This window comes from Oryctolagus cuniculus, chromosome 8, assembly GCF_964237555.1.
Source record: "Oryctolagus cuniculus chromosome 8, mOryCun1.1, whole genome shotgun sequence".
Lineage (NCBI taxonomy): Eukaryota > Metazoa > Chordata > Mammalia > Lagomorpha > Leporidae > Oryctolagus > Oryctolagus cuniculus.
This window is the reverse complement of record NC_091439.1, coordinates 66,143,272-66,167,062: the sequence shown is the minus strand read 5'-3', so window position 1 is coordinate 66,167,062 and position 23,791 is coordinate 66,143,272. Positions and strand designations below refer to the sequence as shown.

General features: G+C 37.0%; 1 protein-coding gene across 1 annotated transcript; it reads right to left on the bottom strand.

The window, feature by feature from the left end:
* Nucleotides 1-6,154: 6,154 nt before the first annotated feature.
* On the bottom strand, nt 6,155-23,556 carry ADH2-1 (alcohol dehydrogenase class-2 isozyme 1; the record flags this gene model as incomplete). Its single annotated transcript, NM_001170871.1, is given in 9 exon segments — nt 6,155-6,451; nt 8,321-8,456; nt 9,269-9,404; nt 11,381-11,641; nt 17,068-17,299; nt 19,394-19,481; nt 20,875-21,016; nt 21,990-22,091; nt 23,449-23,556. Coding segments are annotated over 9 exon segments (1,140 nt in total). The 3' UTR covers nt 6,155-6,426.
* Between the last annotated feature and the right edge of the window lie 235 nt (nt 23,557-23,791).

Genomic DNA, 23,791 nt, shown 5'->3' with positions numbered 1-23,791 from the left:
GGAGCTGTGCTGATCTGAAGCCGGGAGCCAGGAGCTTCTTCCAGGTCTCCCACATGGGTGCAGGGGCCCAAGGACTTGGGCCATCTTCTGCTTTCTCAGGCCATAGCAGAGAGCTGGATCAGAAGTGAAGCAGCCGGGACTCAAACTGGTGCCTATATACAATGCCAATGCTGCAGACCAGGGCTTTAACACACTGTGCCACAGTGCTGGCCCTATGTGTCTTCTATTTCTTTCATTAATGTTTTGTAATTTTCATGTATAGATCTTTCACTTCCTTGGTTAATTTATTCCTAGATATTTAAAGTGTTTTTTAGCTATTGTGAATGGTACTGATTTTACAAGTTCTTGTCAGCATGGCATTGTTCGTGCATACAAAAGCCACTGATTTTTGTGTGTTGGCTTTACATTCTATTGTTTTGCTGAATTCTCTTATGAATTCTAATTTAGAGTCTTTTGATTTCCCTGTACAAAAAAATGTCTTCTGCAAACATGGATAATTTGAATTCCTCCTTTCCAATTTATATCCCTTTGATTTCTTTTTCTTGTTTAATGGCTCTGGCCAAGATCCAGAATGATATTGATTAATAGTGGTGAGAGTAGGCATCCTTGTCTGGTTCCATCTTAGTGGAAATGCTTTGAGCTTTGCCCCATTCAGTGTGATGCTGACTGTGGATTTGTCATATATTAGTTTTATTGTATTGAGGTATATTCCTTCCATATACAATATTTAATTTTTTAAAAAATTATGAAAGAATGTTGTATTTTCTCAAATTCTATCTGCATCTGTTGAGGTAAATATATGGCTTTTATCCTTCATTTTGTTGATGTGATGTGTTTTATTGATTTGCATGTGTTGGTACCCTATAGATCCCAAACATTGCTTTCAAGTCTTTCTAATGTTTCATCCTCCTCTTCCTTCTTCTTCCTCTCCTCCCTCTTCTTCCTTCCTCTTCCTCCTTCTTCTTCCTCCTCTTCTTCAGGTGGACTCAAAACAGTAGGGGCCTTTGAATTCTCCCTTTGTCACAGCTGCCAGTAGCAGGGGTGGCAGCAGCCTCCTCCCACCTTGCCCTGGGAGGATGGTATTTTCTAACCTGGAGCTGGGTGCATAGATGGAAGGGTGGCTATTGGTCATGTGTTTGCATTTTTCCTTTGTGCTGCACAGAGTTCTCATCAGTTCTGATCATTCTCCCATGAAAATTTCTCTGAACCAGTTCCTGGCAATGTGTTTCTTCCTTTTTGTATCTCTCTGGGTCCAATATCAGTGAGACTCTTCACTATTTAGACATCTTGAACCTCTCAAATTTTAACTTTTTCATATCTGTATTCTGATTTTCAAGTTGTACTAACCATTTATGTATCTCCAATACCATCCATGTTAGTGAAGAAATGTGTACTGGGGCCGGCACTGCAGCTCATTAGGCTAATCCTCCACCTGCGGCACCGGCACCCCGGGTTCTAGTCCCGGTTGGGGCGCTGGATTCTGTCCCGGTTGCTCCTCTTCCAGTCCAGCTCTCTGCTGTGGCCCGGGAAGGCAATGGAGAATGGCCCAAGTGCTTGGGCCCTGTACCCACATGGGAGACCAGGAGGAAGCACATGGCTCCTGGCTTCAGATTGGCACAGTGCGCCGGCTGTAGCAGCCATTTGGGGGGTGAACCAACGGAAGGAAGACCTTTCTGTCTGTCTGTCTCTCTCACTGTCTAACTCTGCCTGTCCAAAAAAATGTGTGTTGGGTAAATAAGTGATTGAGTAAATGACTGACTATCAAAACTTACCAAAAAGTCAAGGAGAATCAACACACTTCTTCAGGATCATGTCAGTCATTCTTGTGACAGGCCTTCAGGCTTATGAATTATATGAGTGCAGTGCAGAAATAAATTATAGTGTAGGCCAATGTCAAACTTCACTATTGAAGAGAACCCTAGTATAAACTGACAACATTTAGTGGAAAATTTGGGATGTGATAGGATTTAAGACATCTTCAGGAGCTTTGCCAACACCAGTGTCAAGGATTCCTTTGGATAGAATAAGCAGAAGCTGATGGTTTTCACTTGTAAATTATCAGGAAACACTAACTTAATGTCTTGCAGTGCATATATACCAGGTAGTGCTATAACTGGGCATCTTCCTGCATTTTATATGTTAAACGGGGGCTTCCAATTTGTTTTTTATTGTCTAAGTGATATCCTAGAATATTATCTTGTATTTAAGTAAAAATATGAAAATACTTAATGCTTCTCATTTTGCAGGCAACCATGTATAGAACTATAGTTCTTCTTAGAGACTGGATTCTTATGAGGTGAGTCTGGCATTAGGTAAACCGTTCCGGAGACCAGAAGAGGCTCTATCCAGTGTCCATCCAGGGAAATGCTTGGAGATTGGAAAGAAGGATTTTGCTTAGTTGTTAGAACAGGACACTTAGTGTGATTTAGAAAGTGGTGTTCTGGAGAGGCAGGCTACAGTCTATTCATGGAAACTTTTCTAGGCCTAACGTTAGAAGGCAACTGTGACTTTGAAGCTGGCAACAATAGTGGATGGGTATAGATGTGTTGAAAGACTTGAAAGCATTGTTTGGGATCTATAGGATACCAACACATACATGATGTGTACAATCATGTATCAATAAAAAGGAGACAAATGTTCTGAATTTGTGATCAGATTTGAGAGAATTTTTCAATGATCTACAACACAAAGGTGCATTCAAAATAGTTTAGTTATTTTATCTTTATTGGAACAAAACGTATGGGCACCATGTGCAGCAAATCTGGGAAAGTTAAATTTTCCAAGTCTTGAGGACTTCTGCAACTTCTCACAGTTAGTAAGGTTAATTTGAGGGCAGACCAGGACTCATTAGGGGTCCTCAGGAAATAGATCAATGGATGCTCTGGCTCAGAGTTGGGGAGATGGAGTAGAGTCTTTCCAAGTCCAGAGTGAATCGGTTTGAGAGCACCCAACTTTTTAGAAAGGGGAAGTCGAGATTCTCATCTCATGATACTTTATCTTAGTTTGGGAATCAAAGTTTTACAAGATCCCCTTGACGTGATGCGAGAGATTGGCTGGGGATACAGCACACTTTCCTGGCCTAGTTTATATCATGAAGGCACAGTGTTTCATTTCCTGGCCTTGCAAGTTCAGCATGGATTGCTGTCATGCATCTGCTCTTACTTGATCCATGGCTCCAGTTTTAGGAAACCCAAACTGGAGCAGAAGACTTTAACTAGGAAGGAAGCTCCTGTGTTTATTGGAGTTCAAAAGAATGTATTTTTATATATATAAGTATACAAATTATAGATATATGTACATATATAAATAATATATAAAAAATCACTAAATACATATAATTATAAATATATATAAATAAGTATTGGAAAGGAAATAATTTTCTAAGAGAACTGTGCAGTTTAATCCAAGTTCTAGGGGAATTATGAGGCTTTGAACAGAATGATAAGGGTCTGGCTCAGATACTGATATCATAAAGAGCATTAGGTCTTGTTTTCCCCTTAGCCACTTCTTGGGAGAAAAGACTCTTTGGTATGTGTTAGTAAGAGTCACTTTAATTATCTTCCTTTTCTGTGAAAAGTGGAAATGAAAAACAGCTTTGTTGGTTAAGACCACAGCTGCCTCCTTGAAGTATGAATCTTGATAAATAACAAGACTATCCCCATTTCCCTCTTCCCTATTTTTTTTTTCTTTTTCTGAGTTCCTAGAGAGCTTAGTTATGAAGCCAGGTAATATGAACTGCTGGGAGCTATGTTTTCCTGGTCAGTTGAAGAAGAATTTGAAGTTCCTTTGACAATCTGGGAGAGAGGGGTGGAGAACCAAGGAGATATTTATAGCCTCCTTGGTGATGATATCAGGTCTGATTAATCTGATTGAAGTTAACCCAAGTCTTCAATAGATTTATGAATAGAGGTTTTTTTTCCTTTGGTATAAATGGGCAGAGTTTCTTATCTAGTCCAATATGCTAGTGGATAGACACAATGTGTAAGGAATATAGGCCCAGAGGTAGAGACAACTATGAAAGAACATCTCATTTCTTTGTTGCAAATGGACCTAATTGATATCTATAGAACATTTCATCTCACAATTTAAGAATGCACATTCTTTTCATCAGTGAATGAAACTTTCTCTTATATAGATCATATACTAGACCTTAAAGCAAGTATTAGCAAAAAAAACTTGAAATCATACCATGTATCTATCTTTTCTGACCACAATGGAATGATGCTGGAAATTAGCAACTTAAGAAACTGTAGAAAATATGCAAACACATGGAGACTGAACAACATACTCTTGAATGGACAATGTATCATAGAAGAAATCAAAAGGGAAATAAAAAAATTCCTGCAGATGAATGAAGATGACCATACAATATCAAAACTTATGGGATACAGCAAAAGCAATAGTAAGAGAACTTTATAGCAATTAGTGCCCACATAAAATAAATGATCTATCAATGCATCTCAGGCACCTAGATAAACAGCAACAAACCAAACCCAGAATTAGTAGCAGCAAAGAAATAAATGAAACTGAAACCAAAAACAGGTACAAAAAGTCAGGAAATGAAGAGCTGCTTTTTTGAAGTTAAAATTGACACATCATTGGCCCAACTAATGCAAAAGAGATCAAATCAATAAAATGAGAGATGAAAAAAGAAATGTAACAACAGATACCACAGAAATAAAAAGAATCAGGAATTACTACAAACAGCTGCATGCCAACAAATTGGAATATCTAAAAGAAATGGATAGGTTCTGAACACCTACAATCTACCAAAATTGAGTCATGAAGATATAGAAAACCTAAACAGACCATTAACCAGGATGTAGATTGAATCAGTAATGAAGACTCTCCCAACAAAGAAAAAGTCTGAAACCATATGGATTCACTGCTGAATTCTACCACACATTTAAAAAAGAACTAACTTCAATTCTTCTCAAACTATTCAAAACAATTGAAAGGGAGGAAATCCTAGCAAACTCCTTCTATGAAGTCAGCATCACCTTAATTCCAAAATCAGAAAAAGAAACAAAAAAGAAAGAAAACTCTAGACCAATATCCTTGGTAAACTTAGAAGCAAAATTTCTCAACAAAATATTAACTGAATCCAACAACACATCAGAAAATTGAGAGCTATTCTTTATTATTGTGATTTAAATTATTATCTATCTTTAAAAATGATTTATAGTTTTTAAAAAAGATTTTATTTATTTATTTGAGAGGTAGAGTTATAGACAGTGAGAGGGAGAGACAGGCAGAAAGGTCTTCCATCCACTGGTTCACTCCTTAAATGGCCACAACGGCCAGAGCTGAGCCGATCTGAAGGCAGGAGCCAGGAGCTTCTCTGCTGGGTCTCCGACACAGGTGCAAGGGCCCAAGCACTTGGGCCATCTTCTGCTTTCCCAGGCCATAGCAGAGAGCTGGATTGGAAATGGAATAACTGGGACTCAAACTGGCCCCCAAATGGGATGCCAGTGCTGCAGGTGAAGGATTAACCTACTGCGCCACAGTGGCAGCCCTTACCTTATATTTTTAAAGCATGCATTGTCACATCTATACCACAATAGTTTGAAAACTGTCATTTTGTTCATTTTGGTATAGACCTTGTAAAATCTTATAATAAAATCTTTACTTGGAATATTTTGTAAGTACATTGCTCTTTGTTATTTTTAGTTGGCCATAGAATATTGGCATCAATTACAGCCAATTAAAGACCATTAAACTGTAAAGTGCTAAACATAATATGTTGTGAATATTATCAAAGATGGAAGTGCAGTTATATTATGGAGGTAGAAATTTGGTTGTTAAGATGTGGGCTTATTTTTTTTTCAAAGTCTTTATTTCTATCATCTTTGAGATCTGATTACTTCTAATAATAGTAAACAATGATAAAATGAGGCTAAAATAAAAAAGAAATTAACAGATTTTTTAGCAGCTTATTCAAAAGGATAGCTTACAGGAACCTAGGAATTATGTAACCTTTTATAAATATATAAAATTTTTAATTATATTTTCCAGTAAATATCTTTTTATTGTGGGAAGTTTTCATCTTGGACAGAAGTGGAAACAGTATAATGAAACCAAACATATTCATCACCAAACCTAAAACATTATAGAATCTGGTCAGTATTTATTATTATGTTTTATTATTCCTTCATTTTATACTCCCACCTCCTCTGAGCTAATTTTAAACAGTTCCTATACATCATATGATTCCATTCATAAGAACTTCATTTGCTATAGTCCTTGATCATAGAAACATTAACATACTTTATGCTGATAAATGCTATATTATTTATAGCTACTTTATGTTGAGATATTAACTGAAATATTTGTTTAAACTTATATTTTCCTTGATTCATCATTTTAGGTAATCAATCTGGTAGGTTCATATTCAGTCACATAGTATTCCATATTCCTCTGGCATCTTCAAAAGATCAGGACGGTTCGGATGCTGTTAATAAGAAAGTAAATGATAAATTTAATTAAAACTCTCAAATTTTTTTCCCATTTCAGGACTTGGTCTAACCCTTTCTTTATATGCACCCACTTTGTCAGGCTAATTTCTTTTATTTTGTCATCCTCTTCTATTCATGGCATATATACACAGTGCTAGTAAGTGGGGCTGGAAGGGAATTGGTTGAATTCATTCAACCCGGACAAGGTCTTGTTGCCCAGTGGTAATATACAGAAGTAGAGTACATTGGTATACTTTAGTATACTTTAGTCTTGGAATAAGCACTACTCTTGGCTTTTGTATTGCTGAAGGCAAAGTTGGACATCGAAGGAGGAGATGGTTGAGGGGTTGGGAGAACCCAAATGTTCTCACTCCTGGATAACTCCAATAAGTAAAAGGCTCAGGGACAGCGAAGTGTTTTATCTCAGACTTCACTGCTGCAGCTCTGGAATCTTGGCATCAACAGACTGCCATGCACACAATTTTACACCCAGGTACTAGAAGATAACTTCACCTGTGGAGGGCATACTTCTGTGTTCAACCCTCACCAGGGAGAAGAGTTGCTGTACCTTACAGGCCAGTCAGTCATCATGTCCCTTCCTCCATCTTTCCTGTTACCTCCTTTCTACATGTTTAGGCAGTCAGGCATCCTCTCATTGGGCTAGCGGGGAAGATGAGGCCCTACTGAAGTATCTACACCTAAACCTCTGCTCTCCCATGGCCCACTGGGGAAGCCCCCTTGGAGAATAGCAGAGATGTGACTACTGACTAATAAAGAAATACAGCACTTTGTACTGGGCTGCCACTTTGCAGGTATCCTTGTGTTAAGTTCCATGACAGAACTTTAGAGGAACAGTGTTGCAGTAGAGGAGCTGTGAGCACCAGGGTCTATGGCCCAAAGCCTCAACCTACTCTGAACCTGAGGAATATTACTTATGGGGCTGTTTAGATTATATAAGATATTGCAGGGTGTCTTCATTAAGTTTATATAATGTAACAAAAATAATGTTTAACTTTCTTTTTATTGAACTTCACTTTTAAGTTGTAAATAATATATCTACAAATTAGGGAGTTCATGTCATTGGAGATATTTTCTGGGAACTAGCCTAGGTCCTCACACTGTGGAGACATTGTCTATTTTTTTTCTGTGACATCTGTTCTGTTTTGAACTCTTGTCATTTACTTTTTACTTTATGCTCTCCACACTTGTTGCTGTGTCCTTGTTTTTTCATATACTCTTGGCTTTGCACCTCCTTTAGGTAACCGTGTTCCTCTTGTTTTTGACCTTTGCTTCTGCTGATCAGGGCTGTTTTTGATCATTATGACCATAAAAATTGATCCTAATCTTAGCCATTTCCCAACCCTTAGAACCTCTTAATTAGGACATTTCTGAATTCCTAGGATCTGTGGAATGGGGACACAATAGCTAAAATTATGGATCAGAAGGTATCTTACAGGAGCTTTATGACAAAGCAAGAAAAGGATGGAGATGAGGCATCTTTCACGTGTCTGATACCTGCCACTCATTGCTCACATCTCCATTGTTTTGCGTGGGTCCAATTGCAGAGCATGATGATTCCAGACTCAGGGCAACACTGTTGTAGATGATCTATACCATAGAAACCTCTCTTTCTAGGTCAACCGAATCCTAATTGAGTTAGCAGCTGTTTGTGAAGGTATGCATTACGGAACTGGAAGCTTACCCTTGTCGCCCACCCCAGTGGTTTCTATTTAATCTTTTAAGCACACCTAATATCTCTGATATGAAAGTCAGGACAGACAAACTGGTTATTCCTTAACACCAAATAAAAACAGAACAATGTTAAAGGGTTTCTAAAGCCCTCAATCATCTACTTGTTAATTTACCTTTTCCCTTGATCCAATAGATTCAGTGCCTCGTTGATTTTGTCAAATGGCAGGGTATGGGTCACCAATGCATCCAGATCAAATTTCCCATTCTTGTAGTCAGAAACCAGCTTTGGGACAGTTTCTGCATCCCAACCTATAATTTGACAAAAGTGCCGAAAAATGAAAGACATGGTCCATGGCATTAAGAAGTACTTTCATCAGCATTTGTAGAATGTGAAATTAGGTCAGATTGGAGTTATTTCAAGTAGATTAATCTCCTCCCCTCCCTAAATTTTTTGTACTTGCATACAGTATATTATATTATTATAAAATATTTTATTATATTTTATGTTTAGTATATTTTATACTTTATCTATATAATAAGATATATAATATAATAAAATATATGATATAATAAATATATAATAAAATATAATAGCATATTTTTTCCTATAAAAATCAAGATTATTTCCTACATTAGATAAATAATTGTATCAATTAGCTAATAGTTTACTTTTAGTTATTTTTTTTTTTACATTTTTTTTAACTTTTATTTAATGAATATAAATTTCCAAAGTACGGGTTATGGATTACAATGGCTTCCCCCCCATAACGTCCCTCCCACCCGCAACCCTCCCCTTTCCCATTCCCTCTCCCCTTCCATTCGCATGAGGATTCATTTTCAATTCTATTTATATACAGAAGATCAGTTTAGCATACATTAAGTAATTGTATTTTTCTGTTGGTTTACTTCACTGCAATTTCAAATTGATTTTAAATTTGCAAATTATAGTTACATTTCTATATGAACTTTGTTTACTTGTAAGTAATTAGTGTTTGTGTAGTTTTTAGATCTGTTCTAAACATTCAATATTTAAATTATTTTGTTTTCCTGCCAACAATGTTACCCTAAAAATTTCAGTACTACTATGAAGGAAATTAAGAACTATGAGAATAACATCTTACCACCAAAATTTGTGCCTTTTAAAGTACGGCCCATTATTAGTTCAATTGGAGAAATAGTCAATCCTTTGTCAGCTAAATTGACTCCAACGAAAGTACACGATCCCCAGCCTACTGTTGTGCAGTCCACGGTTGCTTTCTGGAAGGCACAATACAAAAGACCACCAGAGTATGTAGAAATGTAGAACATGAACTCCAGTGTTGGCATATAGAACGCATTCAAGAAAATTTATCCTACATTGCATATGAGATAATGAGATTCAAGTTAATGAGGTAAAGAATCATTGTATTGAACTTCAATACAATTTGTGGATTCATTATAAAACATTAAAAATAAACATCATATTTTATTCCATATTAATACCATAGATAGATTGAATCTAGAATGTGTATTGTTATATATCAAAAAAAGGACACTTATGTGCATATGTGGTATTAGGAAAGAACTATAAGCTATTCTAAACTTTAAACAATAAGTTTTTGGTGCTCTACCATGGACTTACACTAAAATATTTGCAATTATAGGGGCATAGGAGCAAAATCTTTGAAGTTGTGAAGAAAGGATAAAAAGTAGCTGTTCACTAGAGCATAAGAAATTTGGCTCACTCAGATCCTGAGTACTTTTCAGTGGATTCAATCAACCAGAGATTAAAAATATTCTAAATAGGAGTGGGTGTTTGGACTAGCTGTTAAGGTTTCTACACTATGCATGTCACTACCTAGGTTTAATGCCTGGCTCTGGTTCCATAGTCCAGCTTCCTGTCAGAGCAAACCCTGTCAGCCAGTGGTGACAGTTCAAATAATTCGTTTACAGCCACCCAAGTGGGAGAACTGTATTGAATTCTCAGCCCCAGGCTTTGGACCCACCTCAGGGACCATTGAAGGCATATGGGGAGTGAACCAGTAGGTGGAAGCTCTTTCTCTGTTTCTCATAAAAATTTTTTTTCAGAAATAAAAAATGGCGTCATTTGTACTGGCCACGTACAGAATTTTTTCCTTGTCTTATTCTCTAAATAAGACAGTATAACAAATATTTTGTATTATTTACATAGACTGTAGTAAGTACTAATTAGAAGTATTTAAGATGTTGATTCACATTAAAACTTCTTGATATGTTATTAACACACATTATAATCTATTATGTAAGAATAGTAAATATACGTATATAAATGTGTTAATATAAATATAAATGTTACTATATACATATGAGTGTTTTAATAAGTTTATAAAATGCCATATCATATTTATATTAATAAATATGAAATGTTAGCAATAAATATGTATGTTATATATAGTTAAATAGTATAAGTGTTTATTCTTATTGATTTTCTTTTTTTAAAATATTTTTTTAAATTTATTTGAGAAGTAGTGTTATAGAAAGAGATAGAGAAAGACAGAGAGAAAGGTCTTCCATCCACTGGTTCACTCCCCAAATGGCAGCAAAGGCTGGAGCAGAGCTGATCCAAGGCAAGGAGCCAGGAGCTTCTTCCAGGTCTCCCACATGGGTTCAGGGGCCCAAGCACTTGAGCTTTCTTCTACTGCTGTCCCAGGCCATAACAAAGAGCTGGATTGGAAGAGGATAAGCTGTGACACAAATCAGCGTTGATATGGGATGACAGCACTACAGGCAGAGGCTTAGCCTATTTGCTAAGATAATGTACTTTCTGTTTTATTTGACTTAATAGTTAAAATGAACATTTGTTCATTAATTAAAAATGAAGAAACCCTCAAAATTATCTTCTCAAAATAGGAAATTGGGATACTCATGTTAAACAAAATTAGAAAAATATGATTTCCAGGCTATTAATATTGAGCTTTTCAAAGGAATTGAAAAAGAAAAATCAACATTTACAAGTAATATTGATATGGCTACTAATCTTGATTCACAATGTTAGTACTGGCATTTGGGGAACAATTCAGTGGGCATTGAAATAAATGTGTAGTTGAGGGAGTGGAGAATGATTTGTAGTTGACACCTCCATTTCCTTGTCACCTTTTTGAAAATATTAAGAAAGAATGATTACAGCTACTTTAATGATCATGACCCAACATTCCGAAATGATTGTTGGCCATGGAACAAATTCAAAGTATGAACCAAGGAAAATATAGACATACCATGACTTCTGATCCACCTGCACAGTCAATAGCAAAATCCACACCTCCGTTGGTCATCTCAACAATGACGTCCTGGACAGGTTTATTCAGTTCTCTAGGATTGAGGCAGTCAGTGGCTCCCAGGGCTTTGGCCTTTGCAAACTTGTCACTGTTGATGTCAATGGCTATGATTCTGGAAGCTCCTGCTGTTTTACAACCCATTATAGCAGAAAGACCTACACCTCCTAGGCCAAAGACTGCACATGTAGAACCAGGGGTGACCTGCAGGTAGGAAAATGATGAAGTAACTCTTAAAACAGCTGGTCCCATTTTTTTTAAGAGGGAGGGTGGTATGAGGACATGATTCTATGAGTAAAATCCTGCCTGTTATAAAACTATATCACCACTGGAGGAAACCTGCCAATGTGAAAATGGCTGTTACTGCTTCAGTTCGGTTAATTATTTCAGAGCCATGAAGGGTACAAGGAAAAAACACAAGTGAAAATGGTTTCCCTAATTTACTTTCCCCTTCATTGTTATCAGCACAAAGTTCAAAAACCAACAAATTCTAAAGAATTTACCATTTTTTAAAATTAGTTAACAAGTTGAAATCTGTATTTCTAATAGAATTTATTCAGTTGTATTACTTTTGTAGCTGCATTTGACCATCAATATATCTCTCAATATGAATCGACATTGGTCCTTCTAAATCATCAATTCATTTAAAAGGAATGAAGTCCAAACATCTTTGTATGGTATTGAGGGACTTTCATGATCTGACCTCTATTTATCTTCCAGCTTCATCTCCATTATAGACGCTATGCAGCAGCCACAAGAACTTTTTGCAGATTTCTGTCCTCATCCCTTAATCTCAGCTGGTGTATTTTCCACTGTATTTTCTTTAATTAAGATATAAGCTACACTTCTTCTTTTTTAAGATTTTACTTATTTATTTGACAGGTAGAGTTACAGACAGTGAGAGAGAGACAGAGAGAGAGGTCTTCCTTCTGTTGGTCCACTCCCCAGATGGCCGCAACTGCCAGAGCTGCGCTGATCTGAAGCCAGGAGCCAGGTGCTTCTTCCTGGTCTCCCACACCGGTGCAGAGGCCCAAGTACTTGGGCCATCCTCCACTGCTTTCCCAGGCCAGAGCAGAGAGCTAGACTGGAAGAGGAGCAACCGGGACTAGAACCAGCGCCCAAATGGGATGATGGTGCCGCAGGCGGAGGATTAACCTAGTGTGCCACGGCGCCGGCCCCAAAGCTACACTTCTGTACTTGTGTTAAACAACATTCGCTTCATGAAAATTATCCTGATTCTTCAAGCAGAAGTCACTGCCTACCTTTTTGTGTTTCCTGTATCATGTAACTTATAATCTCTGATCAATTGCTTGTGTATAGGCTTTTTTTATATAAAGGGTTTATTTATTTGAAAGGCAGACTTACAGAGGGAGAGGGTGAGACAGAGGGAGGGAGGGAGGGACAGGGAGGAAGGGAGAGAAAGAGGTGGGGAAGAGTGAGGGGGGAGGGAGAGAGGAAGAAAAGGGAAGAAAGGAAAGAAAGAAGGGAGGGAGGGAGGGAGGAAGGGAGAGAAAGAGGTGGGGAAGAGTGAGGGGGGAGGGAGAGAGAGGAAGAAAAGGGAAGAAAAGGGAAGAAAAGGGAAGGAAGGAAGGAAGGAAGCTATCTTGCATCCACTGTTTCATTCCCCATATGGCCACAATGGTTGGGGCTGGGCCAGACTGAAGCCTGGAGCCTGAAACTGCATCTGGATATCCTCTGTGGGTGGCAGGTACCCAAACACTCGGGCCTTTTCCGCTCCTTTCCAGTTGCATTAGCTGGGATTCCAACTGGTGCTCATATGGGATTCTGGCATCCCAGGTGGTGGCTTACACCACAGAGCTACAATGCCAGCCCCATGTGTGAGTGTGTTGATGGCAGAATTTTATATTCCACATTGTTTTCAGGAAGTCTTCTGTTTGTCTAATTTTTTTTTGATAGGCAGAGTGGACAGTGAGAGAGAGAGAGAGAGAAAGGTCTTCCTTTACCGTTGGTTCACCCTCCAATGGCTGCTGTGGCCGGCGCGCTGCGGCCAGTGCACCTCGCTGATCCGAAGCCAGGAGCCAGGTGCTCTCCTGATCTCCCATGCGGGTTCAGGGCCCAAGCACTTGGGCCATCCTCCACTGCACTCCTGGGCCACAGCAGAGAGCTGGACTGGAAAAGGGGCAACCAGGACTAGAACCCGGGGTGCTGGTGCCACAGGTGGAGGATTAGCCTATTAAGCTGCGGCGCCAGCCCTGTTTGTCTAATTTTTAAGAAATGTTACTTTGAAATGAGTTTACAGTGTACAAGATAGTATAACTGAAATATAATTCTGCAGAGTAATATAGTAGTAGAAAATACTATATTGAGAGATGATTAGTTTTTATTTTCGAATGAGGATGGGATGCTTTAAGGGTTAAAGCATAAATAAAAGTAATGAAGAAAATCTCTCCAAGAGAGTGTTAATGCATTCTAAGTTAGAAATAAAATTACTAAGGAACAGAGATAATATTTTATTGTTTGCATAATAGGTATGCATACACTGACCTTTGCTATTCAGGGGAAATTAAATACTTGTATTTTGCAAATATTAAGAATACTGCTCTCCATAAATTGTGGCCTATTTACTATAATATTAGGGCACAGGTTTACTATGTTTCCCAACATGTTTCTGTAGAGTATGGATTAAAAAGTTACCCTGTGAGTCTCTCTGGAAGGACAAAGGCAGTTTTCCATATGCAGCAGTGATGTAACTAATTGTATTCTCAAGCTAGCTCACAACAGTGTGTAGATTGAATACTCCACACTACTTAGTGATACAACTGGATCTAAGTGCCTTTTTATTCAGCACCTAGAGGAAGAGTCACTGTAAAGCACCCCTACAATTTGCAAACAGGGCTACCCAGAGTGGGTGCTTACCTGTCTGGGAATACCATTGTTACAGAGTGTTTTTACAGTTCCAAAGAACTCTGTGAAATGTGATTTAATTGACACCAAAGGATACCAGCAAATTAAAAAGAAATCAGGAGTTCTAGTGATAGGAGGGTGTCCCCAGTAATATACCATTGTTGCTTCACTTTTCTTTCCAGAGGTAAATTTAACTCTGTTGTGGCTTTTACCTTATGGGCAGAATTACTAATATTTCATTTGCCTTAATTTCTTCCCATCTGATTTATATTTCCCCTCTGAGCATTTGGTAAGATCTTTTATCATGTAGGATCTCTTTCTCAACAATGAAAAGAATAAGTCCTGGGAGCAAACTTAGACAAGAAAGCTGTGCAATTCGACTTCGGGGTATATATCTGAAGGAAATGAAACCATTATGTTAAAGAGATGTCTGTACATTCGTGTTCCTGCAGCAATATTCATAATTGCCAAGGCATGGAACCAACATAAGTGTCTAGGAATGCATGAATGAGTAAAGAAAATTCAGAGTTTATGAGACATCCTCACAAAATTCATGGAAGATGTGTATTATAAAAAAACTAAAAATTTCTTTAAACTCATCTTTGAATTTTTTCCATGAACTTTTTGAAGAACCTTCATATACACAATGGAATACTACTCAGCCTTAAAAAAAATCCATTCCATGGAAACAACTTAGATGAACCCAGAGGTCATTAGGCTCAGTGAAGTAAGCCAAGCACAGAAAGATACCACCTGGTCTCAGTTATATCTGGGATCTAAAGCAATAAACCCATAGAAGTAGATATGGCAGTTTCATGACTGGGGGATAAGGAATGTGGAAACATTGGTTGAAGGATACAGGTTGTCAGTTTGAAGAAATAAGTGCAGAGCATGGTGACTGTGGTTAATGTACTCTATATCTGAAACTGACAGGAGGGTAGATTTTAAATGATCTTACTATTAAACAATAAGTATGTGGATAATGCTAAGCATGTTACTTAGTTTGTTTTAAACACTTCATGGAGTAATCAAAATATTACATTGTATCCCATAAATGTAAGATTTTTTTAAAAAAAATCAACTGTAAATAAATAATTGAAACAGAAGGCTGTAGCTGAATCTCTGGTGTGGATTGACAGCACTTAAGAAGCACTGTAGAAGCAGAGGGCATAGACTGCGTGCAGTTCGGAAGAAGAGGGTAGGAGGATGAGTCTTCTTCCCTGGGTCTCCAGTGCTGTGAAAGGGAGAAAGCTCACGTGCCTTGACTGCTGTGGTCACATCAGCTGTTAACTTCACCCTACTGCCAGCACATGTCCTCTAACAGCCTTCATATTATAACTTGTTTTCCCCTACAATTTTCAGCTTTTCATTAATGAATGATTCAGTGAATGAACAAATCATTAGAGGGAGATAATATGCTGATAGCAAAGAATAGCATTTCCATCTGCTTGACAGATAAAATTTTCAATGAAAAGTCACTCTTCGTTATTTTGGCTTCAAAATCAGCCTCTTACCAACTCTAGATAACCTGATAAAGAGGACTCACTGGATCATGAAGCTGAGAACAAAGCCTCACCAAGATGTTTTAAGAATTTCAGATGTTCTCATGACTTTACCATTCATTTGTTAAAAAAAAGTATCATGGTCCTAGTAAGTGCCAGCCAGGGTGCTAATCTCTGTGGATATCACAGTGAGTAAGAGAAGTTTTTTGCACTAAAGGAACAAAAAAGTGTAATAGGATGGAGAAATAAAGGGACAATTTTTCCACTGAGTGATGAGAACGAAGACAGGGTAAATGCAGATACTCTGGGGCAGAACTGGGAAGATGGTCATTGCTTGACTGAGATGCTGAAGGAGGAATTGGTCAGGAAGTGACATATAAGTGGAGTCCTCACTGCGATGTGGGTGGGCGGCAGGTGTAAGGCACCCAGAAGCCACAGTGACTGGTGCCTGGGAAACCCGGGTGGGACCGAGGGGCAACAAGCAGCTCAGGGGGAAGCAGGAAGCTACTGTAGCCTGCTGAGGACATTGAACTCACCCCTAGGGAAAGTCAGATACACAAGAAGAATGACATCTTCAAGTTCGTTGTTTAGACAGAGCCCCCTAGGTCTGTCTTTACAGTGTTGAGTCAAGGCATAAAGTCTGATGTCAGAGAGGTTAAAATAAGGAGGTTGTCTAATTGTGAAATTCTTTCATGTCTGACCAAAAAGCTTTGTAAGAGTTTTTAAATTCTAACCTGGGAATCTGGGGACACATTTTGCCCCTATCAGGGCTTCCACCAAAGACTCTTTAAGCCCAGGACAGGGATGGAAGCACATATGTGTTAGTACTGATTGAGGGTGAGGAGTCCTCAGCGTCAGTGAGAAAGCCTGGATGGCTGTGTGGAGATGGTGAGGGTCTCTGTAGCTTCTGATGTCCTTTGACCAGGGGGCTGTCCCAGGAGGAAGACTCATATCTAGGGGTCATATTTAAGCAGATCGTATGTAAGTCAGGGATGCTCCCCAGTCTCACAGTGGTATAGTTTATAAAAGACACTGGATGCCAGCTACCTGCCACCTGCTGGGTCAGATGTTATATGATTTATTTATCTCCATCAGTATCTGTCCTAGGTGTTATTCCAGAGAGGTTAAATTACTTGCCTAAAATTACAGAGGTAATGAATAACATAGCTAGATTTTAAATGAGGGTAATAGACTTTGGATCCTTTATGTCACATTGGCTTCTAGTAACTTCTGGGTTGTGCAACCTGATATTTAATCATTTACCTTGGCCGTGTTGATTGCAGCTCCATAGCCAGTGGAAAAGCCACATCCAATCAGACAAACTCTTTCTAAATTTGCATCGTCATCTATTTTGGCAAGATTGACATCTTTTACTACAGTGTACTGAGAGAAGGCACTGATTCCAAAGAAATGGTAAATTGATTTTCCTTTGCAGGTAAACCTGCTAGTTTTGTCTTCCATTAGTTCTTGCTCAATTAAAGGATTTTTACCTTTGCTGGAAAGTTTAACAAAGGGAGAGAGATGAGGAGACATTAGATAGAACACTGATCACTTTCCTAAAAAATATGTTGGTCACCGTAGGTTTGTTGTAACATTTTTGTAAGGTGGATAACTTGAAGAATAACCTAAAACTTTTCACATCAATATAGATTCTGTTAGAAGTATTTTAAATGTAATGACAGCGAATCTATCGAATGCTTTTTGTATGCCAGAAATTCTTTTAAGGATTTTGTATGTATTAACCTTTAACAAATTTTAGGAGGAATTCAAGCATACACAAAAATAGAATAATGTAATAAACACCAATGTACCTGTCTCCCAGCTCCTGGAAACTGTCAACCCTTGGCCAGTCTGATTTCATCTATTACACCTCCATGGTACCAGTTCCCTTCCTTTAATTGGACTATTTTGAAGCAAACCCCTACATCACTATTTATTCTGTAAATATTTCAGTCTGTAGTCCTCCTAAGATTCTTTTGACTCTACATATTTTATTGCTTGACATACCCTTAACTTCTGTAATTTATAGTTTGTTCCTTTCCCTCTTTTTCATCTTCACATTTATTATTTTGAAGGAACTGAATCATCTGTCTTGTGGAGATTTTCTTCATTCTAGATTTTGATATTACATTTATGTAATTTGGTTTAAGAAATTTTCTGTCCCTGCATTTCCTCCTAAATTAATATTTTTTATGTAAACACTTTGTCTGATTCAGGTTTTATATTTTTGGGCAAATACGTCATACATAGTTGTGTATACTTTGTGAAAGGAATGCAAAATCTGTCATAATAAAAATGGAGTCATGTGTCAACCCTAACTAACTAACTAAAGCTGGAAGTTTATAAAGGAATAGTTCTTATATATAATTGCATGATAATAACTATCAGAAAAGACTCTTCTAGAAGTACATAACACAGAGGAAAACATAACCTTATGAAAAAGTACTACTTCAAGGACATATGCCCAAACTTAGACTAAGGTCACCCTGGTTATTAATCATTGTGTCTGAAAATTATTGTTTCAAAATATCTCATGTAATACCCCTCATTTTTGCCTTTGATAACTTTCCCAGCACAACCTCCTTGAATATGTTGTTGGTTCACTATGTCATGCACATTCCCAGTGCAGTGTGCTGGTATTCCTATTGCAATGCTCTGCTATTCCCAAATAAATAATATTATTCTTTAGAATTTTTTCTCTATAATTATTTTTCTAATATTAGGTTGGTAATTGCTTCTGGAGGGTCAGTAACTGATTATCTCCATTCTTGTGATATTAGAAAGAATTTATTACCATTGTCTAAATTTGTTATTTAGATTTGCAAAGAATATCCTATTAATTCGTTGACTATCTATGACAACCTTATGAAGCAAGCATTATTTTTATCCCCATGTTATAGATGTGGAAACTGAGGCACAGTGGTAGATGTGAGTAGTGCAGGTTTAGCCTTTCCAGTACAAATAGCATTAACAAGAAATTGATTCTTACGTAGTCTCAGGAAAGTCGAAACAAGGTGATTAACATTTAGATTTTGCTACTGTAGTCCCTAGGTTAAAAGCCTGTCTCCGAGTCTTGTCTTCATGAAGTCTTGGAGTAAATGTGCTTTATTGCTGCCTTGTATAATCCTTGTAGATGCAGCTAGTATTCCAGTAACATATTTATACTTTTACTGCATATACATGTAGCTATAAACAATTTATGGTATTGCTTTTGTGTATAAAATATTAGTGAAAATGTGCTTCAACAACTTTCTTCTTTCCCTTAACATGTTTATTTGAATTATTCTATGTTGATTTATGCACTTAAAGCTCAGTGATTTTGAGTTTTATAGTACTCCATTATGTTACCACAGCAATTTATTAAGTCATTTTTTATTTATAGACATTCTTTCAGTTTTGGGTTGCTAGCTGTTATTAACATTCTAGCATGTCTATTTGTGTTCAATTGCAACAGTGTCTTGTACACATATTAGAGTCAAATTGATGACCAGGTGGTTAGCACCTCTTCAACTCCATTTAGGTATTGGCAATGAATTGTCCAACATATTTGTACAAATATATGCTCTTACTAACAGCACAAAGGGCTTACCAGAATTTTTCACAGAAGTTTGTGAGTGGACTCAGGCAGAACTTGCACTTTTTACAATGAGGTATATACAGGGGGATTACTTTGTCTCCTAGAGAGAAAGACCATAGGTTAGCTTGTGCCCAAGATGTTGCTCACAGTTTGCAGCAGATGAATCAGTGGATAGTACCATTCTTTCTGGCATATATTTTATGTTCAAAAGAAAGCACATGTGGCTAAAAAATCAAGGTGTCTTACAAGATTTCAGATGCCCCCAACCCCTACTTCTGTACATATTCACACACACACACACACACACACGCACACAACTCAGCATTCAAGGAACAGCTCTGTAGTAACGCCATTAGGTGCAGAGTCCCATCTGAGGTTCTGCTGACTTTGGAACTTTGTGACTGTTACTTGTTTTATTTCTGAATACCCAGCAGAGAATAGAACATCCTTAGATAAGATAAGAGGTGAAAACTAACAGGCTAGAAATAGGGAGTAAACTTTATGTTATTTTCCTGTTTTACTATTTAGCTTGACTTTGACATTCTCTGGTTAAATTCAATTTCAATTTTATAATAGCTTCTGTCCTTTGATAACTAAGGTCTAGTGATAATAATTCACATTTAGTGTTAATTCAACATTTAGTATGTGCCAGGCACCATTTTAACTGCTTCTCGTGTTGTCTTACATGTTTCTCAGAATAACCCTCTGAGATAAGTACTAATATTTTCCCATTTTAGGAAACAGGAACTGAGAGAAGTCACAGAAAAATGACATATCCAGCCAAGAGCATGTAGCCAGTAAACCACAGACTTGGGACTGAAGGTTATATTGGTTAAACTCCTTTATGGAAGAAAAAATTTTAGGAGCAGTTTGTTTCTGTGAGTTTGTTTGTAATGGAATCTACTAATACCTCTTTGGAGCATTTTCTTTAAAGCAGGAGAGTGATATGGTTCATCCTGTCTTTTCAGGGAGGGTTACTTCACCAACATTCCAGGACTTGGTGGCTTTGTTGTAAAATGCGACATAAATAACTTCGCCCAGTTGTGTGTATTATTCAGGTATTATTTTTATCTTACTAACCTCCAAATAGATACCTAAACTAACATTAACTTATGTATAATGATTTTCACTTAAGCTATCCATAAATTCTCATTCTTTATATAATAATAAAAGTTTCCTGTTTTACATAAATAAAGTAATTATAAATATATTGTATATGTACTGTGGAAGCTTCAGTTTAAGCAAACCTTGTATTTTGGCTTCTTAGGACAATTCCTTAGCACCATATATAAAGAAAGTGATCATGTGTCTGAGATTTTATTAGTAATTCTAATTTCAAATATTCTGTCCCATTTTTAGACTGTGATAGACTGTGTGTGTCAGGTTTGCTTTTGAAAAGATGGTCCTACCACGTAAGTATCAATCAAGTATAGCATGCAAAGTCAGGACATAACCTGACATATGCACTTAATTGGAATCAGAAATTAAAATACCTGGTTTGACATTGGTCACTCCTGGCCCAACACTTTCAACAATCCCTGCTCCTTCATGGCCAAGGATCACTGGGAGAAAAGCCCCTTCAAATTTAGGATTGATCACATGGGTATCAGAACGACATAGGCCAGCAGCAATTATCTAGAAAGCAATCACAAACTTGGTCATATTTCTGCCGTTATACTTCTGTGAGGGGGAATGTTATAAGTAGCTTTGGTCTCAATGTCATCTTAAAGCATTATGATATAGCTGGAACTCAATAAACATTACATTTTTAAAAAAGAACAGAGAAAAATGTACTAAGATTCTTTTACTCTTATGATGTATCCTTGCTTTCTACCTTCCATTGCTGTTAGAAGGTCATATAAAGTGATAGGATTGGCAATCACTGTCTTTAGGAGAAGAAAATGAAAGCAATAGAGGAAACTTTGATATTAGCCAGAGAGTGGAAATAACATGGGTTTCTAGGGTTTGTTCAACTTTTGTTGAGAATTTGTGAAATTAAGAGGCAATAAACCTTTTACAAACAAAAGAGATATCAAATAAAAAATATCTAAATTACCGAAGTATTCTGGTACTACTTTTCTTCAAGATACTGTTCATGTATAAACTAAACCCTTCACTTTTTGGTCCTGAGGAAAATTCAGACTGACCAAAGTTGGGGAAATGGAGTCATTGAACTCACTGGGATCAATGCAGTCTCTTCTCTCTGTGGGTGCACTCTGGTCACCTGTGCCACACTTGTGCCACGCAGGGCAGTCCTTGGGATTTTCCTTCTCCCTTGTTTTGGACCTAATTCTCTTTCTTCTAAGAACATTTTCCAAAAAGTGGCAGTTGGAGGACAAAAAGAAAAACTAACTTCCTAATGCAAAGGGACCTTTGTCTGGTCCTTAATGTTAATTTATGTTAAGCTCAGTTCAATTACATTTTAGGTTGATTAGCAAACATTACTGAAACAATTAATGATTTATCACTCCTGAGCATAGTGCCTGTTCTTACTTGAACCTTAAACTAAAACTCTCTCATACTGAAAACTCCAAGGACTCCCAGTCATTCCATGTAGGATTGAATCAATAGAAACCAATTCTGTACTTAGGAGACAGTCCCCCCTTACCTGAACTCGAACTTCATGAGCCTTAGGAGGAGCTACCTCAACCTCTTCAATGCTAAGGGGCTTTCCTGCTTCCCAGGCAATGGCTGCTTTGCATTTAATAACCTGAAAGAGAAGCGGAGGGTGGAGGTGTGTGAAAAAGTAGATATCATAGGAGAAACCTTAAAGAGCCTGTAGATATCATAATATCATGAAACATAGTTTGTTGTTGGATTATTTATAATTATAATATCAAATATGAGAGGTCTTAACTGAAAATAAGATTTTAAATTCTGCATTTATAGTTTTCCTATTTTTTATTTTTTGAAATGGACAATTATATTAAAGTTTACCCTAGTATAATGGCTTGACTTTTTTTCTATCAAAAAGTAGATATTTTTATAGAGTTCATAGTGCTTGGTTGAGAACCAATAGGTGTTGTCTCAATCATTTGCAATTAACTCTGAATTATCCAACATCTTATTTCTGAGACAAAGATTCATTAGCCACTCAAAGTACAGATGTCAGACTAGCAGTTGTGCCACAGGGGAACTTGTTTGAGATGAAAGCTCTCCCCAAATCCACTAAATCAAAATTTGCATTTGAATAAGATCACCAGATGATTTATTAAAACTCTGAGGTTTATACAATTACATAAATTTGTCAATATCATGTAAACTAAATAAAAATGTGTTTTCATAAAAATTTGCGAAAAATGCATGAAAAGAAATGAAACATTTCAGTACTCTATAATACATACATCAAAACATTTTCTAGCCTCAAGTTTTATTTACTCTTTCAAGTAGAATTAAAATTAAAAGAAGGGAAAAAGAAGTAAGTCTCCTGCATTCTAACATTATTGTTATTTTTGGTATGATGTTCTCAAAATCTTTGACCACATGAACATTTATTTTTCAATAGTTGTTATGAAATTCTTAATTATGTTTTTAAACATGATTAATCTTGTTACAAATGAAATATATATATATATACATATATATAAAAATTACAGGAATTTCCAAATCCAGGTAAGGAAAAAATTCATCTATGATTTTATTACTCATTTTATGATTTTGATCTAAATTCTCTTAAGTATCCCAAATGGGATCATAAATTATGCAGCACTTTTAGTTTTTAATCTATTTTTGTTTATTGCTTAACATACATGAATATTTCCTATATTCTTTCCAACATTATTTCCAACAAATGCATGTTCTTTTTTATGGCTCTAGCATAGTTCCTTTAGTCCCTTTTTTTTTCTGGCCATTTAAATAATATTTGATTGAATGCCTTTGTAGTAAACATTTGATAGATCCACAGTTAATTCCTTTGAGCAAGTTCCTCGCATTGCGGCTACTCATATCCTTTTGTTCAACATTAAATTACTGTAATCCCTAAAGGCAGTGCCTTTCAACAAGTGTACACACACACACAAATGCACAAACTGAACACAATGCACAGACTGAACAACTTAGCTGCTTACTTTGCCTTTGGTGCCCATTTCCTTCTGGAAAACTTGCTTTGGAAGTTTCTTTCTGATTTGAGACGCCTTCACTTCTCAGGGTGTTCTGTGTCCAGTAATGAGCTATCTTTGAGTAAATATCATTCTTGCTGTCCTGTTAACCAACCACTTTTCTTTGTTGCATTGGTCTGTAGCTCTGCCCACTTCCTGCCACTGTATTTGTGGTGTCGTATTTCAGCTGTAAACTCTTTGACCCCAGCCAGCTCAAAATTTTTTTTTAACTTTTTTTCCTTTTATTGCAACATACTAAATAATAAAGTACATTAAAAATTCAAAGATGAGTTTACAAATAATCAAGGATCAC